This window comes from Enoplosus armatus, chromosome 1 (assembly GCF_043641665.1).
Source record: "Enoplosus armatus isolate fEnoArm2 chromosome 1, fEnoArm2.hap1, whole genome shotgun sequence".
Classification (NCBI taxonomy): domain Eukaryota; kingdom Metazoa; phylum Chordata; class Actinopteri; order Centrarchiformes; family Enoplosidae; genus Enoplosus; species Enoplosus armatus.
The window spans coordinates 15,738,174-15,764,595 of record NC_092180.1 but is presented as its reverse complement, the minus strand read 5'-3'; the positions used below and the strand labels follow the sequence as shown (position 1 = coordinate 15,764,595).

At 42.5% G+C, this 26,422-nt stretch overlaps 1 protein-coding gene across 1 annotated transcript; it reads right to left on the bottom strand.

Annotated features, from left to right (window-relative positions):
• Window positions 1-652: 652 nt before the first annotated feature.
• On the bottom strand, window positions 653-26,422 carry prtga (protogenin homolog a (Gallus gallus)). The gene is made up of 19 exons (XM_070907609.1): window positions 26,356-26,422; window positions 24,975-25,277; window positions 16,637-16,781; window positions 16,345-16,478; window positions 15,650-15,946; window positions 15,386-15,545; window positions 14,727-14,974; window positions 13,091-13,255; window positions 11,837-12,142; window positions 10,829-11,017; window positions 5,334-5,429; window positions 5,052-5,238; window positions 4,152-4,279; window positions 3,600-3,770; window positions 2,227-2,406; window positions 1,945-2,068; window positions 1,677-1,818; window positions 1,218-1,331; window positions 653-1,090 (listed from the first exon to the last, which is right to left on the bottom strand). The coding sequence occupies exons 1-19, from the start codon at window positions 26,420-26,422 to the stop codon at window positions 653-655; spliced, it is 3,594 nt and encodes a 1,197-aa protein (XP_070763710.1).

Sequence of the window (26,422 nt, the reverse complement as noted above, 5' to 3'; positions counted from 1 at the left end):
CTTAGCACAAAGACTGGAAACAGCTAGGCTAGCTTCAAAATCCTGCTACCAGCATCTCTAAAGCTCACTAATTAACATGTTATATCTTGTTTGCTTAATCCATGCAAAAAACGTGTATAAGTGTAAAAACGACAATTCACCGTTTTACAGAGGGTTATGTGCATGACTGTTTCATGGTATGTTTTCTGCTTCATAGCTGTTGCCAGACGACCAGCAGAGAAATAGTCTCCTCGTAAAACCACAACTTGTTGTACAGACTTTAGAGGTGCTGGTAGGTGGATTTTGCTTTTGGACAAAACCTGGCTAGCTGTTTCCAGTCTTTGTGCTAAGCTACGCTAACTGGCTGCTGGGTGTAGCCTTACATCTAACAGGCATAAGAATGGTCTCGACCACCAAAAGGCAAATAAATACTATATCGCAAAAATGTCAAACTACGCCTTTCATTTTTCACTGCCCTCACTGGCATGGAGTGTAAATAAACCGAAAAGTATGAAGCTGCAGTACACAGACATTTCTATGATGTGATCTGCTCAGCTGTTTTTCTACTTCAATGCAGTTTGACTTTTTTGCAAGTGTACCACTGCCTTCACACACACAGTGTCTCACACACACACATACACACACACACACACACACACACACACACACTGCCTCACACACACTCGGGCACATGCCCACACACTTGGAGAGAAAGTGCAGACTGAGAACAGCTCTGCGCTTCCTCATGACAGCAGCCGTTCTCGATGGACTCCATTAACCTCAGGTCAGTCTGACTTTCCTCCAGCAGCTCGCCCGGCTCTTCAGCGGGGCCGCCGCAGTCCGAGCCTCCACTGCAGTCCTCCGCTGACAGAGACGGTGGACGGCTGCTGGGACCAGACGACAGGTTGGTCATCTCTGTGTCGTCGTGAGAGTAACGACCCGAGTCACCGGTCGCTTGGCTGCTCTCGCTGTTGGAGGAGCCCTCCGTGTCACCGGGACTCCAGAGCAAGGCCTGCAGGGTGATGGGCTGGTCCTGAGACATGCACAGCTCCTCTTCAAAGGTCAACACTGTGGTACCGGGCTGGTAGGAGGTGGTGCCATGTCTCATATTCTACAGCACAGAGAAAACGTTGAGTGTTTATGGCTTGGCTGTGTAGTTGCAGAGAGTCCCTTGTAATTTACATCTATAAATTGCTGATGATAATTTAACAAACAGGACTCATGATCCTTAATCTTACCTGCACTGCTTTACTGTCCTTTTTCACATTACTACTGAAGGAAAACCACTTCTCCTTCTTCTCAGTGCTGGGCTGAACAGGACCGAGACTATTGATAATGAGATTTGTTCCACCCTATAAGTGAAAAACATGTATTTTATGTTAGTAATAGTATGAGGTGTGAGCCATATCCAGACTGTAAAATAAATATGATTGGAAGTGGATTTGCTGCTCTTGCAACTACCTTTTATTTGGTTCTGATTACCTCAGGGTCCACAGTTCTTCCATACAATATCACATTTCCATGATTGTAATATTGTATTATTATGCTGTATTATTATACTGTATATTATGGTTAAAGGGTTTTAATAATTAGTATCCTTATTTACAATTTCATGTTTCCCAAAAGTTAAACAATGTTTAATACATTCCAAGTTTTTCCAGGATTATAGTGACATGCTACATGCAAGTGTTAAGTACCTTGGCATCAATGAAATGGTTTTGACTCATCATTGGTATGGTCACATCAGCACTCTCAGCTTGTCCCTCAGAGCCCAGATGTGCTCCAACCGACGCAGATGTGCTCACCCCTTCTCTGTACGTTTTAACAGCTGAAAATTTCCTGGAGGGAAACAAACACGACGTCACTACAGACAACAGGCGATACTCTGAGAGGAAACTGGGCAATACGCATTGGCCTCTGTTTCTAAGGGCGGTGAGCACTGCTGCCGTTGTGTGCAGTACGTACCTGTTCTTGCCTCTGCAGACAATGACGAAAGCGCAGATGATGATGCAGATGAGAGCGATGCAGACTCCCACAGTGATCCCTGTCATGGACTTTTGGTCCAGGTGGTAGAAGCCATCAGAGAAGGCTGTGAAGGATGAAGGCAACAATGTCAGATTATCAACCATTTGTCAAAGTGCAGTCTCCAAAAGCGCAATCAACCATTTGTCAAAGTGCAGTCTCCAAAAGCGCAATCAGTTTCAAGTTCTACGAATGAAAAACCCAGATCATAAGACATCAAGTCACCTGTGGAGTGTGTGGAGCCACGTGACAGCCGGGGATCTTGACCGGAGGAGAGATCCGCTCGTACTGTCAGCTCCACTGTATGAGAAAACGGCCCATCTCCCATGTTGTTGGAAGCAGAGACTTTCACAAAGTAAAGCTGTCCAGGCTTCAGGTTCTCCAGCAGTGCCATGGTGATGCTCCCTGTTGGTGAGACATAGCTGGTGTTTAACTGCACAGTGTGAATATATTGTTGTCTTTTTAACCTTATTTACTGGCGTTTTAACAAGATGATTAAAGATGGAATCAGAAAAATGTGGGGTTTTTTTGTCCAATATTCACAGACCATCAGGAGCAACAGACAAAGGCAACAAAATCCACCGACCAATGTCCAACTATTCCTTTAATGTGTGTCTATATGTATGTACTGTATATCTTCAAGCACCCTGACACAAGAGATAATCTTCAATGAACACATGTCGTTCTGTTGAGATACACACACACACCGCTGACCCTCTAAGAACAGGTCTTTGTGATGCAGTGAAAGACATGAAAGACAAACACTAAAACAAAACAATCCTCATGGCTGAGAGGTGCTATGTGAGAGGAGCTTCAGAGGGGAAGAGCAGGGGGTCAGGGGTTCAGGGCTATACACATTCCCTTATCCAGTACCACCCAGTCTACACACCACCAGGGTCCCAGCAGAGACTGAGGGGGGGCGGGTGTTCAGCTTGAGGTGATAGGGGGCTGGGCTGAGCTGGAGGGGCTTTGTGAACGGCTTCACTTTTGACCCCTTCACCAGGGGCAAAGGGAGAATTGTGTGTCTTTTTTGTGTGTTTCCTGGGGTCATCTGCTGTTAAAAACACCTACGCTGCCTCAGATTTTGCCTCTGACATAGTTATGGACAAAGTTATCTCTAAACATGGTTTAAAGAAACTGATTATAGAGCAGCTATGTTGACTATTTTTAAGTTTCTCCATGCTTTTTTGCTTATTCACATATTCACAGAGTTTAAAACTGCATTTATCTATTTTTTTGTTTAAATGAACGCTGGATTAAATGCAAACAGAGTGATAAACAATCTAAAAGAGAGAACTAAATGCATCTGTGTCGAATTATAATTTAATTGCATGAATTGCATAAGTAGGACAGATAAGGTCTGTGCGAAAAGGGTCAATAAGAAGGTAAAAGAAATTCTTTGTAATCACATTAAACCTCCAAACTGGTGAGACAAAAGCCGTGAGCTCAATGTGTCCTGGCACAATGAACAGAGACAAAGACCGGAGGAAGAAATGAGTAACTGATTTCCAATGGACCATTTGTGTGGGACAGGAGGAAGCCCCCCCCCACGCACACCTGTATATTCTCCATGCTTCTCTTTCCACACTCCTCCTTACCTTCTCTTTGCAGCACTTGCCATTCCCCAGCTATCCAGGCGTGTCTGGAGGCGTACAGGATTGTGTAACACGTCACAGCTACGTTGGGTTCTGCTGGGGGTTTCCATGAAACCAGCGCCGTGTCTTCTTCAATCAGAGTCACTTTCACATTGGAAGGGGGCAGAGTGGGAGCTGGGTGGTCAAAGAGAACAAGGTCAAATAAAAATATCAGGAACACCACAACAGAATAAAAGGTGTCTTTTCATAGCTCTGAGCGACTTTAACGTGAAAGTAATCTTCGTTTGAATTACCAGGTTTTCTTGGAAATAACAATATGTAAAGAACTTATGGGCCAGCCGATACAGGATTGAGATTGATATTGAGTTTTGACACTTTAAAAAATCTGCTGATGATATACCAGCCGATATTAGTTTTCTTTACACAACCCATAACATATATAAACATTTTTGATAACCCTACACTAACATCTTAACTCAAAACAGTAATAAACTTCTGGTGCATAATTATAGATATAATTAATAAGATTGAAATGTTTGATAATTTTGCACTCACCGTCAGGGAAAGTGCTCTGATAGACCACAGGGCTCCAGGGGCTGGACAGCTGGTCGATGTGAAGGCGAATGGCAAATTCATACTTGGTGTTGGGCTCCAGATCTCGCACTAGGAGGCTCTGCTCACTCCTGCAGAAGAACAACATGACAGAGGCTTAAAAGGCCAGTTCACTCAAAACATACTACGTTTCCTTGAGCCCAGACGAGGATCTATCATCCAAATCGGTCCAGTGAATAAAATGCACTCACATTTCACAAAATAAAAGAAAAACACATTCAATAACTTTAACAGCTATGGGTCTTTCAAAATAATATGATGTTAGTCTTATTAATCTACAGATGTTGTTTGTGAACTGGTCCTTTAATAAAAGGTCTTGCCCAGCAGGTGGCGATATGGAGCTGTGCTGGCAGGGAAAGAAACAACTAAGAGGTTCTGGTGACCTGTGAGCTTCACCCAACAAGCGTGAGGAAAGTATTTATGTTGTTGTTGTAAAGAAACAGTTTTGGTGATATGATAATCAACTGCTGTTGTAATGTCAAATTATTGTCAATACCATAATGTGGTGTTAAGAGCTGAACTGTGGCATGAGAACAAGCCATCATACAGTAAGCTACACAAAACACACAGTTACATGTGTTACACATCTGGTTTCACTTTCCACCCTCCTCTCCGAACAGCAGCAATCCCCACAAATTTAAGCTGCACTAATCAATATTATAGTTCATCGGGTGACCAGAGACACAATTCTGTCTGATGAATGTGGAAATAGGCAATTGTTTGCTAACATGTTGGCCATAATACCTTTATAAGGCCATAACATGTCAAATGAGTGATTCAGTGGCCAAAAAAGCTGATTAAACCTACTTTACATGAAAAGGTGTATTACGAAGGAACACTTACGTCTGCAGGTAGAGCACCAGGGAGGCGTTCTGCAGGCTGACTGGGTTGCAGCGGACAGTGTAGTTGACTGCATGGCTGGAGGTGAAGGCCGGTCGACCCCAGTGCAGAAATACAGCGGTGGAACTGTTAGTCTTGGCGTACACATTGTGCGGAGGAGGCGGAGGCGGCACTAGGCGATCTCTAACAGCTGAGAGGTATATTAAGAGTAATGTTATTTCCTTTGGTAGTTATAAACAGATGCACTGAAAAAAATGTCTTTTCAAGTATATTGTGGGGACTTACAGACACATCCAGGGGTGCTGATAGTCTGGTCTGCCTGGTAGCCATCTCCGATGAAATTATAAGCCAGAAGTTTAACGTGGTACTTTTTCCTCGGGTCTATATTAAGAAAAATAAATTTGTAAATAAACCATATCATAGAAATGTGAAAAACACCCAGAGTTCTTGATGCAAAACACATCTGCCTATGTGTGGTCTCAGATTCACCATGGACCACAACACCAAGACAGATGACAATGTGATTCCTACAGCCAACAGGAAGCAGGGCTGATACATGAAAGAGATCTGGACTGTGTGGGTGTGGGGTCAGTGAGGTTTTCTGGTTTGATGGTGTGATGGGAACTAGAGGTGAGGCAGTGCGACAGATGCTCAGTGCTGCAAGTCCTTTGGTCAGATTCTGCAGCAGAACAGAGGAGCTCCACTATCCATCACCCCGTCAGAGGCTTTTGATTGCAAATCCAAAGTCCCTTTCTCCAGCCCCGGTCAGGCCTGCTGGTCAGTGGTCAGTGGCCACTCTTATTCAGGTCCAGAATCTGGGGGGTTAAATCGACACACGAAATCCCCTGGGAAGGACATCACTGACGGTCAACAGCAGTTGCAGGCCTCAGTGACCCTGAAGACCCTGAATGCTGAACAAAAGCCCTCTGACCAAATGTCCCTTTTACCCCTAAAAGAATAATGTTGCATATAAAATCAATACTGTGGGTCGTATTTGTCGACTCTCACAGACAGTAAAAGAAATGCACACTGATCCCCAACCTCCTTAAACTAATGTCTCTCAAACGCTCGGTCACAGTTTGGAGGGAGACACAATTATTAAAAGTATTTGCAATACTATTTTTGTTCGACAAAAGACGATCAGAGCATTTTATTGCTGTTGTTACAGTCCTGTCTATCCTGCAGAAGAGAAACATACATATAGGGGCTCTAGAGAAAATGGAGACCACAGGAGATGAATTTGTGTCCATGGAGGTTAGAGAAGTTAGGAGGGGTGGAGTCGAGCTACTTGCACCCCCATGCAGCCCTGAGGAGTTTCACTGGAGCCAGACCAGCGCCAGCAGGTCAGGCCGAGATTAAACTCTGAAAGAATCTGAGGTCACGGGTTTGGAATACGAGATGAGCCTCTTTTTTACTACAACTATTGGCTATTTGCAAAGACAATTAAGAGTAAAGGAAAAAACATTAATCACTAATATAAACATTGTGAATTGTTGGAGGAATTCTCTGCACAGATAAATGTCTAGCACACCAAGACTGAGCAGGGATCTGATCTGATTTCTCTAATTTCTCTTTCTTGTTGGAAGAAATAAATAAAACCAGAAGGGCTATACTTTTTGTACAATGTCCACCATGTTATCCAGAGTTTCTGCCCAGTTTGTTATGCCTCAGTGTCCACCTCTAAAGAGGAGCAGGCACATAGTATGCACCTCTCCCCAGCCCCACAATACAATGGGCCTGCCGTAATTATGCGAGAGAGTAGCTCTGCGAGGGGGGGAGCTGTGACATCTGGGCCACGACCTTTGACATGGAATCTGGGCAAGCTAAATCCTGCAAAAGGAGGGGTAATCGGGCTCTCTCTCTCTCTGAAGGTGGGGGGGGGGGGGGGGCGGCGGTCAAGCAGAGGAAGTGAGTAGAAAAACTGGGAAACACCAAGAGTCAAAATAAAATGCCACTTAATAGGTGATGACACCATGTCCTGATAAGAGAAAACTCAGAGGACAGGTTTGTTTTTTACTCACAATGGACCACACGCTTTTCTACAAGACCCTGATGTTAAGGCTGCAATTAACGTTCATTTTTTTAATCGAATAATCTGTTGACAATTTATTTGCAATTTATCAATTCATTTGTGGAAAAATTATATTAATTTACAGAGATAGAAAACACAGAAAATCAGCAAATCCTCACATTTTAAAAGCTGGAAACGCTAATGTTTGGCATTTTTGCTTGACTAAAAATGGTTGCCAATTAAGTTTCAATTAATCAACTAATTGTTTCAGCACTACCTCATATAGCATTGGACACAAAACTAGAGTTACAAAATCTAAATGTGGCTGCATTACTACACATTATATTCTTAGAGTGCTGCACTCTGCCTGAGTTGCCAGTTCAGTGAAGACATGTTCCCGTCCTCCCCACTGCGATAAATCTCACATGGCCTTAACTCCCATAAATTATGCTGTTTGTATTAAAGGGCATATTTGAGCCATTTGTGGTCACCCCCTTTTTTTTTTTTACAGCCAAAATGCAGATCCTGTTGGCCCCTGAGGTTTTGTTCTGGCCTGCGAAAGGTCCCCCAGGCCGCTGCAAACCAGGTCTGAGCAGGGGCCATAAATGTCAACTCCTGCATGAACCCTCACCGCAGCATCTATCATCTCTCTCTCCTCCCCCTTCTTCTCCCTCTCTCTCTCCCTTTTGCCCTTACTCATAAATCAACACAGAGACGCATACTGACACACACCACACACACACACATTAATTTAATAAAAGGGGTGGAGAAGATGCAAGATGGCCTGCAGCTGTGAGATAAATCTACAGTTGAGGACACAGCGCTGCCTGGTGCCAACAGGTACGAGAGGTATTTAAGCTTCGACTAAGACTACATGTTCTTCTCACGGGCCAAGCAGAGAATATACATGCGAGGAAAGGTCACATCAGTGTGTCGTTTATACCCAACTGGAGCCTCTCGAACACATTCCTGTCTCTCAGGGTGTGCTTTCAATCATCCGGATCTTTATAAGTGATAATTTAACAGCCAGCTCAGAGCATGTCCCTCAGCAGCTGTACACAGAGCTGAATCAGCAGCATCCAGTTTTGCCACAGCTGATAGTTCAGAAATCAATGTTATTGGCAAAAATAAAAAGGGATGGCCGCTGTGTACAACATCCCCGGGATTATAGGAAATGCCATTTACAGTACAAGCTGATTTAATTAGCAGAGATTACCTGCTGAGAAAAAAATCGAAGACACAACATGAGGACATTAGAGCTTCTGTAGCTTCAAATCTTTGGACAATACTTCAATATGCAGCTAGAACGTTTTGTAAATAATGCCTCAGAAGTAATCTGAGATGCAGGAAGAGAACAACATGTGTGCAAGTTGCAAACAGAAAAATATTCCCATAGGATGAACTTGTTTCTGCTAATTAAAGTAATTTCACTGTTACAGAACAGCAGAGAAATTTGATTAAACCAAAGCCCTGTCACTCTCTTTCCATTCAGGTTAAGTGATCATTTGTGAGTAAATATCAACAATTTCTAGTTGTCATCATTTGATGACAAGAGCTTGCAGTAGATAACATGTTGTAGCAGAAACAAACACTGTATTTATTCATAATCAAATCACCTCCTAAAATATTCTCTTATATATTATCATTGTGGATACAGAGTAGTTACTACACTCCACACTTGTGGAGAACAGATGTAACTTCTGAAAGAGGAAATAACACATTGGTATGACTAGTAGCTTATGGTGGCTAATGTTAGCTAATGTCAACAAACTTTAGATACAGTAGATGTTGCTTTATAACTGACATTTCTGAGTGAGTTAACAACTTTATAACTCCATTTTTGCTAATGTCAGTGTAGGTTTTTAGCATTTCGCTGTATTTCAGGACTGCCTCTAAATTTGAATGCGTTTACATTTTCTTCTATTCAATTCAACTTGCTTTAAATTCCTTTGAAATTTAAATGTCTTTAAAACATTTTAAAACAGCCTCTTGTATGATTTGTGCTATCTCAGATTTGCCTTTGATTAATGGTGCAGCTATAATAATAGCAAAAAGTAATGTCTTGAAGAAGGAAGTAATAAATGGTAAAAAGCATCAGAGCCAGATTCCTCACAGCACAGCAGGGTTTTCTCTGATGCAGGAAGTGTCGCCACACAGGAGGTCAGATGCTGTATTTTTACACCTCTCTCCTTGTGCACAAGTACTGCAGCTAATTCATGAGAAAGAAATCTCAGAGCTGCAAGATAGTGAGCTCACAAGACACACTCATTGTTTGGCCTACAGCTCAGTTGGTGAGAGGCTGCATTTCCTTTAAGTCTTTGCTAATAAACTACCTTTGTGGCTCTCAAAGCCAAACACAATGAGAGTCTTTGATGTCAATGCTCCTCCAGCAACACTGCTCAAAGCAGTCATAAAACACATAATAAATCTGCCTCCACAAAACGGCTTCCCTCTCTTCAAAACACAGCCCTGCAAATCTCCTTTATCAAAGAGGAACAAAAAGATAATTCTTCTTATTCAGCAGAAGCTCTGTTTTCAATGTTGCTAATTTTGCTGATTGTCTTAATATTTATCATCGTCCTCCCAGAACATTTATTCAATACTCAGAGCAATCTGATGAAGCAAGAAAAGAAAAACACTCGGGCAACTTAAAAACTACAGATCCATATTAATACAGATCGATACAACCATTATGACAATAAAATAATATGGAAGAAATATAATGAATAAAACACAAATTAAACTGACTTTAAAGGAACCTTCTCAGTTATTTCTTTCTGACCGGATCAGTAGAAGCAGGAGTAGTTGTGGAAGTTTCATAGTAGGTGTATTGTAGCATTAATAGTAGTGGTGCTTTAACCATTGAACTAAATATCTAACGAACGAAATGCCTGCAGCAGTTAAGAGTTAACACCTAAAGTAATTTATAGTGCCTTCTCATATTTCTTTCTTTCTGATCCAGTTCGAGCACCAAGCTTCCTGATTTACAAGTCAGCTGCTGACCACCTGGTTGACCCCCTCTGGCCACAGATGGTCAGTTGTCCACTGCATTGGCCTGAGCCCCCTTTCCTCTCTCAAACAAAAAAGAGGCCAAAATGAATCTGACCTAAAGGCCAGCAGAGCTGTGATGTGCCCCAAACACCATCCAGCAGCTGCTGAAAGGACACACTCTCTGAAATCCTGCAGTGGGCTCGGGAGGTCATGGAAGTGGGATGTGGTGCTGTTCAGTTCCTCGACTAATGAGCCGCTGCTCGACACATGACAAGACTTAAACCAATTAATCACTCATAAGTCATCACTCACGGCTGTCAATCGATGCTGCTGCTGGTTGAAACCAAACTTGTCCACCAAAAACTACTTCACTAAAACTTTTGTGAGCTTAAACATTTTAAATGTAGAAATATGTGGGTGGATGTATGTTGTTGTATTTCTTCATATACCTAAATGTTACGAGTTGTGTTAGTAATTACACTAATTTAGGAGTTGGATAGCAAAAATATACTTTTTCAACATCACAACCAGCAGTATTAATAGGAACTCTTACCTTAAAGCACTAACAAGTTATAGAAGTTTTAAGAAAGATAAAAATCCATGCAGCAAGATGCTCCAAAATCAGATCATCCACTGTATGGGGAACTTGCAGTGTAAATATGAAGCTGTCATGTGTTGTTGTTGAGCGTTGGAGAGAAAACCATGAAAATACTGTCTAACGTCCTGCCTACCAGGTACCTCAGTGACAGGAGGAGAACTTAAATGATCTGAAACTCACCAAGGCCTCCGATGGTGTGCGTGTTATCCGAGGCACGCAGCTGGACCGGGGCGTTCTCTGACTGGCTCTCCTCGTGGTAGAAGAGTCTGTAGCCTTGCACAGTGGCTGAGTTCCTGGGTGCCAGCTGCCAGCGCGCCAAAATAGTGGTGCAGTTTAAAGGCTCCAGATGCAGCTCGGGAGCCAGAGGAACTACAGAGAAAATTGTGTCAAAATATTTTATATTTTGATAATGATATTCAGGTTATAATCCTACACTAAACCAAGAAAGGTTCACAAACAGTCTTTTCAGGTTCATGATAACAAAAACACACATGTGATCAACATTAACACTCTTTTGATAATATGTGCTCCAGCAAACTAACATCAAACCAAACAAGTCTTCAGAGACGTTGTTGTGCTCTGTGAACTTTATGACAGATGTTTTTCAGAAAACCATTTCGAGTGTTTATGTGATGAACGGAGGAGGTTCCTGACCAGGAGGTTTCTTTGAAAAGTGAAACTACCATCTGATGCCTGACCAGCTGTTTCACACTCAACGCAGACCAGAGACAACCACACTGGCAGCCAAGGGAGCGATTTCACACGTTTTTATTTTAGGAATGAGGGGAATGAAGTTTACCAACAGAGGACTCCGGCCTGAGTTTAAACTGGAGACAGAGGGCAATAGAGATGGGCAGGAAAAACAAATCCTCCCCTCCCCCGCCTCAAAGCTTCAGATGTGGCTCTAAGCAGCCATATACTCTTTCCCACCCCGAGGCCTGAGTCGCTCCCTTTATGACCCATGACTGAAACCCTTCCAATGTTACTGACAGTGTAGGGCAAAGGTCAGAGAGTAACAAACGCAATGCCTTAACAAGATTATTAGAGCAAGCTCTTCTCTTGACTCATGGTTCAAACAGAAGAGAGGAGTTCAATGATAATTCAGCTTTTTGGGTCAACTCTCTGTCTACATGCCTGATCATTTTAATTTCTGAAAATCAAAAGAAAAAACTCCTCCAAATGTTGTACCTAGAGCGCCGGATGCCTTGGGAGTGCGGTGGGACGTCCAGGCAGACTGCTCCCCCCACCCTACGCTGGTTGCAGCAGCTATACACAGGAGGTAGATGGTGTCTGGCTGCAGGTTTTCCAGGAGATGCTGGGTCTCCTCTCCAGGTAGCTCCATCTGTGAGACTGTATTCTCGGCACTGGTGCGATATGACAAACGGTAGGCGGTGACTTGGCCGCGACTCAGCTTGTCTGGAAGGGGCTGCCAAGACACCTGGATGTCCATGGGACTGTTGCTGGTGAGGCTGAGCTCAGGGGCGCGGAGGGGAACTGTGGACGGACAATTGGTACATTGAGGGCTTAAATTCAGAGTTTGAGTTAGGCATGAAAAAGAGTTTTCAATAAACATGAAAAATGTCACCCGTGTTCAGATAACACACTGCACCAGTCCAGAGGAAAGACATTTGGATATAAACTAGGAAGATATATACAGTGAGACAATATAACTTTGTCAACCATGTATGTCATAGCTATCCAGTAAATATGTGTGGTTGTATGAGGCCAATGTGGGCAATGTTGCAAATCAAATTTTACAGAAAATGTGGCATATCACGATATACAGCAATATAAAATTACATAAACAAAGATACAGTATTTCATCCATCGCCAGACAGAACAAATCATGGTGGTCGCAGTTTGTAGTGGAGCACCAGAATATGTTATAGCTATGCGTCCTGTTTTTAAGTAATATTTTTCATGTGAAAAGCTATGAAAATAATGTAAATGTTTAACTAATCAAAAGACATCCTATGTACTTCTCTCTAATCAGAATTGGATTAAATAGTCTTTAGCGGAGCATCTATTTAAGGTGACCTCGAGCTTGCCCTGCAGCTATGTAATATCATTTAATAACTTCAGTCATGTAGAACAAACACACGGCTGCCTTTGACCCACAGGCCAAGACCATTAGCAAATGAGGTTTGCCTGGAATTCAAAAACACTCCAGGGGCCTGGGACATAAACACACATACACAGATACACATGAGCTTCTGTATGTAGGCACACACATACATGTACACAAATAATCTGATTGTCTCTTACTTCAACAACAAATGAAACATTCTGTAAACAAACTAACAGAGAGTCTAACAGACAAACAGTCTGAAGATCAATAATAGCTTCTCCTTTATCTGTCCAACTCTTTCGTATGACTCGCTTCTGATTTTCACTGTGGGAAAGATTATATTGTTTATGTCCTTCACTGGCTGTATGCCTCACCGTCCTCAAGCGTGTGCTGGAACACGTGGTCCGACATACGACTGGCTCCCATGGGCATGTAGGCCACGATGTAGAAGGTGTAGTTGCGAGCCGGCTCCAGGTCATCAATAATGTAGCGCGTTGTATCGTTTCCAATGACAACTTGATATTCCTCGTTGTTTAATCCTGGACAAATGACAACATCATAAAAGGTGAATGAGAAGCCCTTCTTTTCTAAAAAGTAATCTGTCCTGTCTTGAATGAAAATCAATCTTCTTCAATCTATTCAAGTCTACCAACAGGTGTAAAAAATATGGTAAAGGTTTAAAAAACTAAATGTTTTTAATATTTGGTGAAACAAACTGACAAGCGTCTCCATGTTCACTTGCACTAGTTTTTCAAATGACCTACTGTGTACTAGTTGTTTAATTATAGCAGATCAACAAACTCACACAAACAATGTATTTGTGCCCTCGAGAAGAAATTTACCTAGTGTGATTCCTGACCTGGTAAACAAGGTACTTGAGGAGTAAACAAAAAAAGCTTTCTCTGCAGTCTGAATGCCTCAGTACGCCTCTCTGAGAAGTGTAACAAAGTCTGCCTTCCTGTCCAATTCACACCCTCCCACTGCCCTCACAGGATACACACTTTTGGACACTCCATCACACCGGCTAATTAGTCCCTCCTTTCATTAGAGCCTCCATTGAGTGCCAAGCTTCTCTGTCTGCAACCTCAGGTGCAGGGTGTACCGTCTGATACTCTGCCAACGTCAATGAACAGCCATTCTCTGTGACTGGGACTGAGGAGATTGTGTCACTAAATCTAAAATAAGTGCAAAAAAAGCCAATTATTCCAGAATAACAGAGAGAACTTGTTCTTCGACTTTTTATCCTGAACAACATCCAGCAGGTGTTCCTTTTTCTGTGGTTGAATTCTGTACATTTCACCTCCCCAATGGAAGGCATTATAAGTGTCCCTGACTTGTGCAAAAGGCATTAAGTGCAGTGCTTGAATGAACAAGCCTAAATTTCTTTCTGAAATGTTGCATTGTTTGAATGTGACTCTTGTCAACAGCAAAGGTTCCCAGGAAAGCTGAAAGGCTTTTCTGCTGACACACTACGACCCTTGTGCTTTTTTGTGAATCAGCCAGAAGGAAGGGACCCTGCATCTTGAAACTCCACAGGGCTATAGACTATAGAGGACGATTCCTGTTTGTCAAGAAAGCACTGTTGTTTGTCTTCATTTTGGAGTATTTCTTTTTTTCCCTTGACCTCTGCCCACCAACGTAGCATTGACAACACATAGTCAGCTCCCACAATATACGTTCTGGACAGGAAAGGGCAGAATTTAAGCTCCTAAACTGCTATTTTCTGAGGCTTTACTGGGAAACTCCACCGATTTTACACATCAAAGTCTGTTCACAGGCATAAATGTCTGTTCTGCTACATCAGTGGCGATACTCTTTGTTTTAAACTGCTTCCAACAATGTTACAGGAGTGCAATGCTAAATGGGTCTAAATTATCTTTTAAATGCCATTAACATGAAATTTCTCAATATATTAACAGTTTCCTTCTACTAGAGATAATCTCCCTGTGAGACAAAAAGACAATGACACCTTGATCCCTGTGCTCTCTTGTTTGTTTACACACCACTCACCTTCAGCCTTCATGTAGTGCACTGAGTAAGCAATAACTTTATCTGAGTTATACAGAGGTCTCTCCCAAGCCAGAAGGATGGCGGAGCTCGACACGGTGTCGGCTCGGATGTTTCTTGGGGCGCTTGGCCGATCCTCAGACATGACCACAATGAGCCTCGCCATGGAGAGGACCGATCCCTGCTCGTTCTCCGCCTGGCACTGATAGATGGCGTCGTCCTCAGGGATGATCTGGTTGATGACCAGTTTGCTGAAGGACACACACACACACACACACACACACACACACACAGATGAAGAGTATGCACACAGACGGCTTCATCCTGAGGCTCCTTCACCAGGATGCAGTCATTCTATAATTACCTTTAACAAGCAGTGACAGTTGAATAAGGAGCGGGAGCAAATTATAGGGAAACCACCTAAAACCCCATTTGCACTGCTGTAAATTATTCAGTTTCCTTTTCTACTGTGGGGATAGTAATGAATTATTTATTCAAACTGTTTTAAATAGGCCAACAAAGACTGTTAAACGAGTGTTTCATGGTAAAAGGAGTTAGGGTTCCTGTTTTCATGATCTCTGGACGTACAGATGCACATTTGACTTGACAGAAAAGGGATTTGTGGGTCTGAGGGATGATCCTTTAAATGAAGAGGAAGATACCTGTTGTACATCTTGATACGACCATTGGAGTGAACCTTGTCTCCATTCTTGAGCCAAGTGATTTGAGGCGTTGGAACTCCGTCAGCTTGACACACAAAGCGGGCGGTGCCGGCACGTGGACGGGTCAGGCTCTCCGGCCACTCGACCAAAGAAGGAGGTGCTGTAGGAGAACAACATCAATGAGAAATATATAGAGAAGAAGTTTTTGAATAATGAATTATCAAGACAAAATCATATACAGCCAAAACTACTGTATATCTTTACCTAACACGGTGACATTGGCTGAAGCGACAGTATAGTTTCGCGTGCCGGGAGTGGTGGCTCTGCACATATAGACTCCTCCGTTCTGGGGCTTGATGTCTGTGATAATAAGGTTGCCATTTCCCAACACTTTGGTGTTGTAAACATCAATAGACTTGCTGTCCGCTCGGCTCCAGGAGATGATGGGCCGGGGATTGCCTGTGGCCAAGCACTCCAGGATGGCATTCTGGTGCAGCGATACTGAAATGTTCTGCGGCCCGGTGATGATACGTGGCCTCTGGGGAAGGTGGGGGCTGGGGGCTGCAAAGAGAGAGAAGAAGAGGAGGAGGAAGAGGGGGAGGAAGACAGCTTTAGTGCATGTGGTGTGATGTGAAGGACATCGTAGATTTAAGTGAAAATGCTATCCATGTCCCTTAAGAGAATAAAAATACCTTTCAACAAACTACAACTGCTTGAGAGACACAAAGGAATTACTGTGCTAAGGCTAAATGCTAATACCTTTCACAATATACCTCATAAAGTACATTACAGCAATATATATAACAACACCCAACCCATCACATATTCCTTATCCCAAGATTTAGCTAAACGTCTACGGCAAACACAGTCTCTGCTTTGTGATGGATATTTCACAATTAAACTGTGTGTTGATGTCCTTTTACACAATACATCTGCAAACAGAGAGCTGGCTGACTCACCGGGGGTGACAGTGAGGATGGCCTCCGTGCTTCGGCGGCGGCTGGCAATGTTGGTGGCGATGCAGCGGTAATTTCCAGCATCTGCCCGCTGCACCCCATGGATCTGAAGAACACCACTGGGCAGGACTGTGATTCTGGACGACAGAGACACACACAGATACGATACATGATAATGGTTACGAGTGCTTACAGGTTACATTTAATGTCCTGCTTCCCCAAAAAAATCTGCTGTCCAGTCAGTGTGTTAAAAATGAATACCATGAAGTTAAACTGAAAACAACAGAGTGCATACCTTTCAGTGGCAAGGGGTAATGTGACCCGATTGAACTCCCAAGTGATGATGGGAGGAGGGTGTGCACTGATTTTGCAGGCGAACCTGGCAACTGAGCCTTGAGTCACCACTATGGGCGTCGGCTGGATTGCAAAAGACGAGATACCTGCAGCAAAACAGAGCAACAAGAGACAACTTTTAATATATATCACACATACATTTAACGTTCTGTCTTACTAGTGCCAAACTGAAATATGTTTATAATGTGTCTTCTACAATGTTTCCCCTTTATCTTGCAGTCTGTCAGAATGAGATGCTACTGTTTCCTAGTACATCCCAATAACATACAATACTGTGTCTCCAACAGTACAATTCTTCCCTATAATTGAGAGAGTATTCATGTTTTTAGCTCTACATGTAGTCTTTTTAAGATAAAGTCAAAGGGAACTGCTTTCCCTTGAGGTGTTTCTTTGTTGTGAAAGACGTTGTTGTAATTTTGTTGTAATGAGTTACCACAAAACTTTGACACAAAACTAAAGCACATTAGAAGTCTAAGGCAAGACATGAAACCAGCAAAATTCCCTACAAAACTGGCCACAACGTCAGGGTTAGAGAGAAACTCACCAATCAGCAGGGAAAGATGATGCATGTTAAATCACTAATAATATCTGCCATTACAAAGTGTAAAGTATCGTCTGTTTCTGAATTACCTCTCTCCCTTTCCAAACATATTGATGTATTTCCCACATCCATCTCAGTCAGATCCAGTGGATGTCAGAAAACAGAGATGCATATTGCTTAAGGCTGCAGACCTGCTGAGTGCTGCAGAAAGGTGATGACTGGAGTGGAACGGCTACATCCTGCGTGGATAGGATTTCCCTGAAACTGAGCTGTCGTCAGCCGCCAGCTGAGCAGCAAGCAAATGAGGCCTGACGTGAATTACAATAAGGCCTTTTATAGTGAAGCAAACAGCCAACAGAAGTGGATGCATTTTATAATGATTTAAGTTGTTATAGCCCTTTTTCATTAATAAATGCTTTCTTTGACGGTGGTTCCTCCGGCGCCATAAAAAGTCCTACTGGCCATTAAGGTCACTGCTGTACCGTCCCCCCTCTGTGCTCAAAAAGCTGCAGAGGCCTGAGGTCAATCGTTTGTTACAAGAAATCAATTGCACTGCTGTTCGTGGAAGAGAGCAAATACTGAGATTACCCAAAAAACAGTAAGCATCACAGCACGCTAACGCTTCATTGATTTTCATAAATACAGCAAATTATGCATGGAACAGTAATGGACCAATCGATAGACTTTTCCAAATGGACCATAAAAATAAAGTTGTACTCAATCAAATTACACTATTTCTCATTTCAGTAGGTCCGTTTCAAGATGTAAAACCGCTGCCTGCTTTCAGGATGAAACTATGACCTCTTAAGTAACGGATAAACAAAACACACTTTGGTGTTGAAACCACGTCTGTCAGGTATTCAGTCCGAAAAGCATAAAAAAAACATCTAAAATGGTTTAAGATGCTGCATGGAACACATGAACCCTAAAATGGATAAATTTGAAGCGAATTAAATATTTCCTAATGTCCTGATATCCCACTATGGTGTAAATAAATACAATATTTAAAGACATTTTTTATGTGAACCTCATGAGGGGAAACAACCACAAATAAAACAGTGAAAATACATAAATGTCTGATTTGCACATTGCCAACCCTAATTCTTTCTGCTGAATTGGATATCCAATTACTTTATCAGTATATTTTTCTACAAGGACATACGACACCATGCTGTGGAAACCTTTGCTTTCGAGAAAAGTCTTCAGGAAATCCCTCCACTGTCATAAACGCACGGTGGTGTCTATGGGGGCCGTGATGGATGGCTGTGTGTAAGCGGTGCTGCCAGGTGCTGTGGTGCTAAACAGCAGGAGAGCTCTGACTGCCAGAAAAACAACATTCAGTGAGTTATGACTTTTACACAACTCGCCTTCAGATCAAGCGGACAGTTGTCGAGCAAAGAGCACCTCGTTTTGGCTGACGTAAGGGTGAGAGTTTCAGTTGCAGAGATAAAATTATGAAGATTAATTTGCATTTCTGATACTAGATTATTTTCAAATGGATTCATCTATTAGTTATAACTGACATTATTTCATAATGGCTGCTGGGTCTGTTTTGTTCCCACAGCCATAATGCCGTCGGGGGACCTGATACAAGGGACTTGACAGAAATATAAATCGAAATGACTCTCTTTGTTAAATTGTTTACTACACTTTTCCAGACTGTGAGGGAAAATCCCGGGTACGTGTCTGATATCGGTCTTGTTGGACAAGAGGCAAACCGTCGTCACGATCAGATCCTTTCACCATTGACACATTTAATCAAATTAGTCCTGAGCTGTCACCCCTCTTAGCTCCGCTGTGGTTGTTTGATGTGAAGACAGAAGTAGGGAGAGCCCCCCCCCCCGCGTGTTAACGCAGGCTCTTAAAAGTGACATGACTGCAGGGCATGAGAGATGAGCCGCACCGATCCCCTGCCTCACTACTTTCCATTCAGTCAAATTATGCTGGATTGACAAACAGCGGGCTCATCATTGATTATTGATAAACTACAAAGACCAGGTGGAGAATCTATATCTGCTAGGGTTTGTCTCGGCAGAGGAGACTGACCTTCTGCTATGAGCACTGATGTTTGCCCAGGGGCATCTAATGTGCAGATGAAACATCTCAGCCAACTCAAACACAGAATAAACTCTTCAACCTATTCACCAAAAGCATGAAGACACTGTTCTGGCGATCTGCCCTTCCCAAGCCATCTCACCTCTCACCTCTGACCTCCACAAATCCAGGCAGAGCCCTGCATGACCACCCGAAACCAGCACTGCTGCTCACTGCTGCACTGCAAATCCCTCAGTTTGTTCTCCAGCTGCAAGTTTTTTAAATGCTGTTTTGTAATAATATCCTTTTCTGCTGTATCGATGACATCTGATAGTCGCTGCTGCTACAGCGAATAAAACAATACATGCGGTCCAGCTGCTGCAAGACATTATACCACAGCTAGAGTCTCTCTCTCAATCAGTAATGAAAAACAAAATACTTGACACAAAGTGACAGCAATTCAAAATTCAATGCTAAAGATATGAATACGAGTGTCTATATATGCCTTCCTGGTTTATTACATCACATTCTCGCTACAGTCCAAGCTGAACCTGAGGAGTGAAGCTGTATTTGCTTCACCGCAGCTTGCAACAGATGGGCCTGCTGATGCCAGCAGCTCAACAAACTGAAGGTCAGTGGACAGGTCAGGCCCAAACAAAGGTTCCCTTACAAATACCAGGAATTAGTTCAGCCCTCTCTCTCCTCTGGTTACGGTGGTGAGTTTCTCAGCCAAGGCGCAGCACAGCGTGGTCTACCTGCATGTGAGCTGCTAGAGGTACATAGAAATAAACGTGTTGATTTCTTAATCTTGAAAGTCCATTCAGCTCTTCGTCTTAACCAAAAACATTTACAATTCTTAATGTCCAACTTAAAAGGGCATCAACAACACAGTGACCATGTTTTTGTTTTTATGACCTTTTAATTTGTGCAAATACTTTTACTGGTGTCATTCTTAATAATACTGTGCATGGATATATTGTACCTGCAAACTTATATTGGGCGCTCCTCTACACTGTGATCCTAAAATCATCAGTTCCACTTTAAAACACTGACAGCACTGCCAAAGCACATTTTACATATCTGATATTAAACAATATGCACTTTCTATATCCTACCTAAAATGTATAATTATTATAGGCAGGAAAGAGAACACACATTATTTTAGGATTCTGGGATAAATCTAATTATTTTCCACTGAAAGAAAAAATCTTCTTTTTTCACTTAACTTTTTAACGTTAAGTAATAAAAGGAAACAATGACCCCAAACTATCGCCAACCCACCCCCCAGGGTCCAATCTTTTAGGGGAGACATTAAAATTGATCATCCTCTCCTGATCCTGCAGGCTAAATGAATGGCCTTCAGCATCAAACCTTCACTGAATCACGAAAACAACCCTGGAAAGTTTTACATGTACTCTTCTTATCTGTGAACTGGAGTGCACCACATGGTTATACCAAAAATAAGTGAATTCTACATTAACTAATTCACACAACACCTACTGAAGAACACAGCTATTTAATTGAGTGATGACTCTTTTACAATGTCCAGTGACCCCACTGAACATTAATAAAAGGCTCTGGAGGTCAAAATAAAAGAGGGCAGATAAGCAAGAAGGAGAAGAATGCCGAGCTGAAAAAGCCCACAAATCAATCACTAGCTGGCTGGCAGATGTGCCGCTGCGACACACAGGCTGCAGGACAGTCAAGTGACCACTGGCCTGGCTAAACAAATAACTATTCCCATGAGCAGCGTGACCTCTCAAAGCACCGACCGGGGTGGTGGGGGAGCATTCATCCCCTCCTCCAATCCCTTATCTTTGCCACAAAGTTTTCCAATCATTCAACAGCAGCCCTGCACACACCACAGACAGTGGCTTCATTGTCTTTAATCTCCATATCAGAACACAGAGTTGAAGAAGTCAATCTGTAAATAGCTGCGTTCTGCTTTTAACAACAGTTTCATCCTTTGCCATGACGTGTTCGAAAAAATAGTTAAAGAGAGAAAGATACTCCAGAAAACAAAAGTAGACCCACTGATGACCAGCAACTGATAAAACCAGATGAGCATCCAGCATTGTTGTAGGAAAGATTTAAGTCCTGCGCTCTGTCTCACTGCCCTCCATCTATTGAACAATTTAAAGAAACCTTTGACCTCTGGGCCTGCCGTTCAGGGGAACCATGGTAACCTTTCGTGTCCAGCAGAGGAGAAAAACAAGATTCCAGGCTTTGAGTTGTCTCACTTAAGGCTGTTTCATTCATTCACACTACAGCTCACACTGTGCGAGGTTTGCTTTCGTCTTATTGGGGTTTCTAATTGTGCCGAGCCAGTGCAAGTCGAATGCTTTCCTTGGCAACTTAAAATAATGCTGCGGCCCTGGCCTGGCTGCCTACAGACACACCAGTAAGGTAGAATAAACAAACACCTCCTTTAAAGCTCGTTCCGCTCTCAGATTTAAACACAAATAAAGTGAATAATACTCCATATATGACATACAACATCTGTATCTGTGAGACAAGCACACCAAATCTGTAATCTAGGATGCCATTACAATGGGACACTTATTTTGCTGGACAGACCTAGTTTTTATCTAGTAAGAAGCTAATAGTCCTTAAATTACTTTGAATCCACTGCATAAAATATTCCTAGTGCTTCTACAATAAGGTACTTCACTCTTATAGGTGTCATTTCCAGTCTCCATACTCTCATACTTTAGGTTGTGAAATTTTCCGATTTCCAGTTGTAATTATTTGTTTTCCAAATTTTCCATTGAATGATGAGAAAGCTATTGGTCAGAACCACATTCGGGATGCACTGATCCGATACGCTGATTGTCCGAAGACATGACAAATGTTTCCACTCTCAGTTGCATTTGTTTCGGTCAACGTGGGCTGCAAACTCCCAGTTCTCATGTTGCCTCACATAAAAATGGTCCAAATGAGTTCCCCACAGTGACGTACACAGATTTTGATCTATCAGAACGCATATCGGCAGAGAAGAAGTTGAACTGGAGCATCCCGAAATCCCGGATGACAGCTGCAAAATTAAGTAATCACCACAAAACAAACACTTGAAAAAATAACTTTTCATTCATCGAGCAGAACAACATACAGCTTAAGCTTACCATCATAACATGTTTGCAGCAAATGCAACAAGGTGTCATAAATAAATGCAGTCCACATCAGTGGGAATGCAACACACAATGTTATGTAATACAGCTATCCTCCAACACACGCCCAAGCATCTACTTTTTACTAGGTTGACCAGACGACGTCAATTTCAACTGTTCCTGGAGCTGGTGTTTGTCCCCAGAAATGTACAACAGAGCGTTACCATTACAGACTGGTCAGTGATTTTCTTAAACTATCAACATGTCTGAAACCAACATGGAGGCCGCAACTGAGCCTGTAAAAGTTGATGAGAAATCTTACATTTTGCTCAGTTTTCGTGCCTTATGTACCTGCGATCACATGATGCAAAAGGACAAAAAAAAAAAGAAAAAAGTAGCCAACTTGGGAGGTAATCTCTCTACTGAAATCCCCATCAATCTGAAGCCTATTGACAAAAGTCACACGGTGAGGCTCGTGTGTCACATTCCTTTTCATCAAGGCCAAATCCCTTCTCACCTTTGTGCTTTAGCGACACAATGTTTAAGGTTACCCTCCGTCACCATCACATTCCTCACAGAACAACTGGCAGGTCCACAGGTGAACATAGTGAACATAGGATAAAAATAAAGCTCACAGTGGGTACCATCCCTGCACTTGAGACATAAAACTCTTACCACATCTTATAAATGAAAGGAAATGGTAGCATGGCTGATAAAGAGGGGTATCTGATCGGCTCTGGAAAGGAGGTACTGGGGCATGTTACGTTCCACGGCTCCTAAACAGCCATGCTGTTGAATGCCACCCTGACTTTTCAATCAAAATGTAAACTTAGAATCGATCTGATCGATCTTTAACTCTTACAGTTAATGTCATTAGCCTTGCAGTGGTGAACAGATCCAGCTGTTGTGTCCACTGATACCAGGACAAACAATTGCCCCCAAAGAAACCTTTTTCTTTTGTGAGCATGGGGGGGGGGGGGGGTAATGTGGACAAAAATGGTCAGAGTGAAAAGCTTTTCACTCTTTCACCAGAGTAGTGAGGCAGAAAACAATTGTGCGCAAAGCCTCCAGCCCCTACTGACCTCGCAAGACCCGCAATAAAGTTTGGTCATTTAGACACTCGGGGTAAGGCAGTGGTACTGGGAAACGGCAATTCACGTTAGTGTGTGTGTGCGTATGTGTGTGTGCACACCACTTGCAACAACCCCCACTGCTACCTCTGTGTCCTTCAACTGAGCATTTCTCAGGTATGTGCAAACTTTATGAGCTTCCAGATAGACCCTCAAGCAGGTCTAAGTGCCATTTTAAAACAAACTAGTAAAGCTTACTGGCAGCCTTTATCGCCTCTTAACTTCAAACTATAAAGCAGGTAAACTACTCAATTCATTAATAAAACTATACATACTTTTACCAGAAAACATCTGACTGGGATCTCAACCAGAAAGCACTGCATGTAGTTAAGTACAGCTTCAGAATAATTCATGTAAACTGGCTCGAGAAACTCAACAACTGTTACGTATCTCACACTCGTTGTACTCTATTTGACCATAAAGTTTCACTAAAGTTAACAATTTCATAAGTGCTGGCAATGTTATTAAGCTCGTATTCATCTTTATACAGATGCTGGTCCCAAAGGAAAGACATTTTAAAACATAAAAGATGAATTTTCTGCTGTTTTCATCTGTTTAAATAGAGAAAATCATCTTCATCTTCATCTTCAGCAACTCATAAATGACGTTTCACAACTACTTGGATGTTCTCAACATCAGGATCACATTGGAGGAGGAATGGACTTTAAAGTAAAACAATCTTCTACTGTGGAATTACATGGAAACAAAGATCTAAAGTCCAGGAAAAGACATGCAAAACAGCCATTTTCTGCTTCATTAAACTTAACATAAAATGAAATTTCAGCATCTTGCATGGCACGTTAGAAATGCATGTTTTACTACAGATAGGAATGCATGGCATAAAATGGGGTAAAAGTGTTTACACACACTCTGCGAAAGTTGCACAGCAAGACGCATGGCCTGTGGTGTAGGATACAAGGTCCCAAAAGACCAACCCTGCCTGAAGCTTCTCCACCCCCCCTTAAAACATGAGGCCACCTCGCACAGCACTGGAGGAGAAAGCATTCCTAAAGAACAATTCCTCAAGCGATCAGGGTGCAATAACATGAAAGCCCCCCAGCTTGTGAATAGGGGTCATCTGCCCTTTAGCATTGGAGAGCCGGCATCCTGGACAGCTCCTAACCTTTCAGATCTGCTACTCCTTCATTAACACACCAATGGGCATATTCCCCTTCCAAAACAGCATCTTTTTTGTGGGGGTCTAACTTTGAAGACTTTGTCCCTCTTCCTCCACTGCTGTCACCAAAGCTGCCCCCCGAATGCAACATTGAGCAGCAAAAAAAACAACAACAAATGAATAAAATAAACAGTAAAGTGTGTAAGTTTAAATCTCCTTGGATGATTTGAAGCTCACCCAGTGATTATTGCAAGTAGCAGCAGAATACAAGACATTTGATAGAACATGATTAGAGTTGTCCATCATGTCCTCAACACTGTTTCCAATGTGATTCCAGCACAGATACTCACTTGCGATTGTCAGACGGGCTTTCTGGCTCAGGATTGCGCCATACTTGTTCTGAGCGAGGCACTGATAGAGCCCTTCATCTGATTTGTCTCCTCTTCTGCTCTCCACCTCTGAAATATAAAGGGAGCCGTTGGAGAGCAGGTACACCCGTTCGCTCTCCACCACTTTTACTCCATTCTTGAGCCACCTGACGTCAATGGGTGACTCCCCGTGTGCCTGACAGTCCAAAACAACAGCTTCTCTCCGCATGGCAGTGACGTCATGAGGCTCCTTGATAAAGAATAACTCGCTAAAGCATAAAACACCTGTAGAAAGAGAGACAGAAAGCTCATGAGGAGCGAAGCAGTCAGGAGTCCAGTAAAACATCTAAAGCCTTGACACACTGATCTAGCTACTGGCTTGAAGTGATTTAAAAGGTGAGTTTTAAACCAGTAATTACACTTAATGAAGGCTGTGGCTCACTCTCCTCTGGATGGGTGTTATCAGTGTTTATACTCTCAGATGGATACAAGTGTGACACAGATTAAAAGGCCCTATTAAGATGAAATATCACATTTGAGAGGCTTGGAGGTCTTCCAGCAGGAGGTCTACTGCCCTGTACAGTAATCACAGTGAAGCTTCATAAAGTCTTTCTGCTCCACTTTAATCCAATTACTCATGGCTCATAAAGTCACCAGCTGAAGGTGAAACACTTGATCCTATTAGTCCCTTCAGTTTACACAGAAACCTATTACTGAACTCCCAGCACGAGCTTTACGTAATGTTTCATTAATGTGACCTTTGTGGGCTGAATTGAGCCACACTGTCTTCTCTAAAAGGCTGTAATTCAGTAGGTCAACAGAAAAGGTTGCAGGTTCTTCACTTCCAATTCAAAGCAATAACAAAACGACCACGTTAAGTGTGCAAGACCAGGATTTGGGTCCCAAATCAAAGGAAGGGATCGATCACAAAGCCTGGCCACACTGTGTGTCTTTACCACCAGCTCTGTGTTGAAGATGAGATATATTACCTTTGTAATTAGTTTTAGATTAATTAATTTTGTAAATATGTTAGGGTTTTTTTGTTGGATTTAAACACACTGCTGATCTCCCATTTTAGCTCTTTAATTGGACGATCCTGGTCACACCGTTGCTAAATACTTTGTAGTACTTTACAATATAAATACAGTCACTCTACTCTCGTCTGCTCAGCTGATTTAAGCATCAATGTGACCGTTAGATATGTCACAAATACCTGACTGATCTTTGGATGTCCACAGCCCTTTAATGTCCTTAATAGCATCTCTTTATGTTCAGCTGTAGCTTACAGCAGTTAACGACAGTCAGATCTGGTCAAATCGAAGTTTTAACTCTGTCACAAAACATCATTAAAAACGCTCCTTACCTGAGATTGGGAGAAAAACGACAAAGACCAGCAGACGCTGATATAATTTCCTTTTGACAGGCGCCAT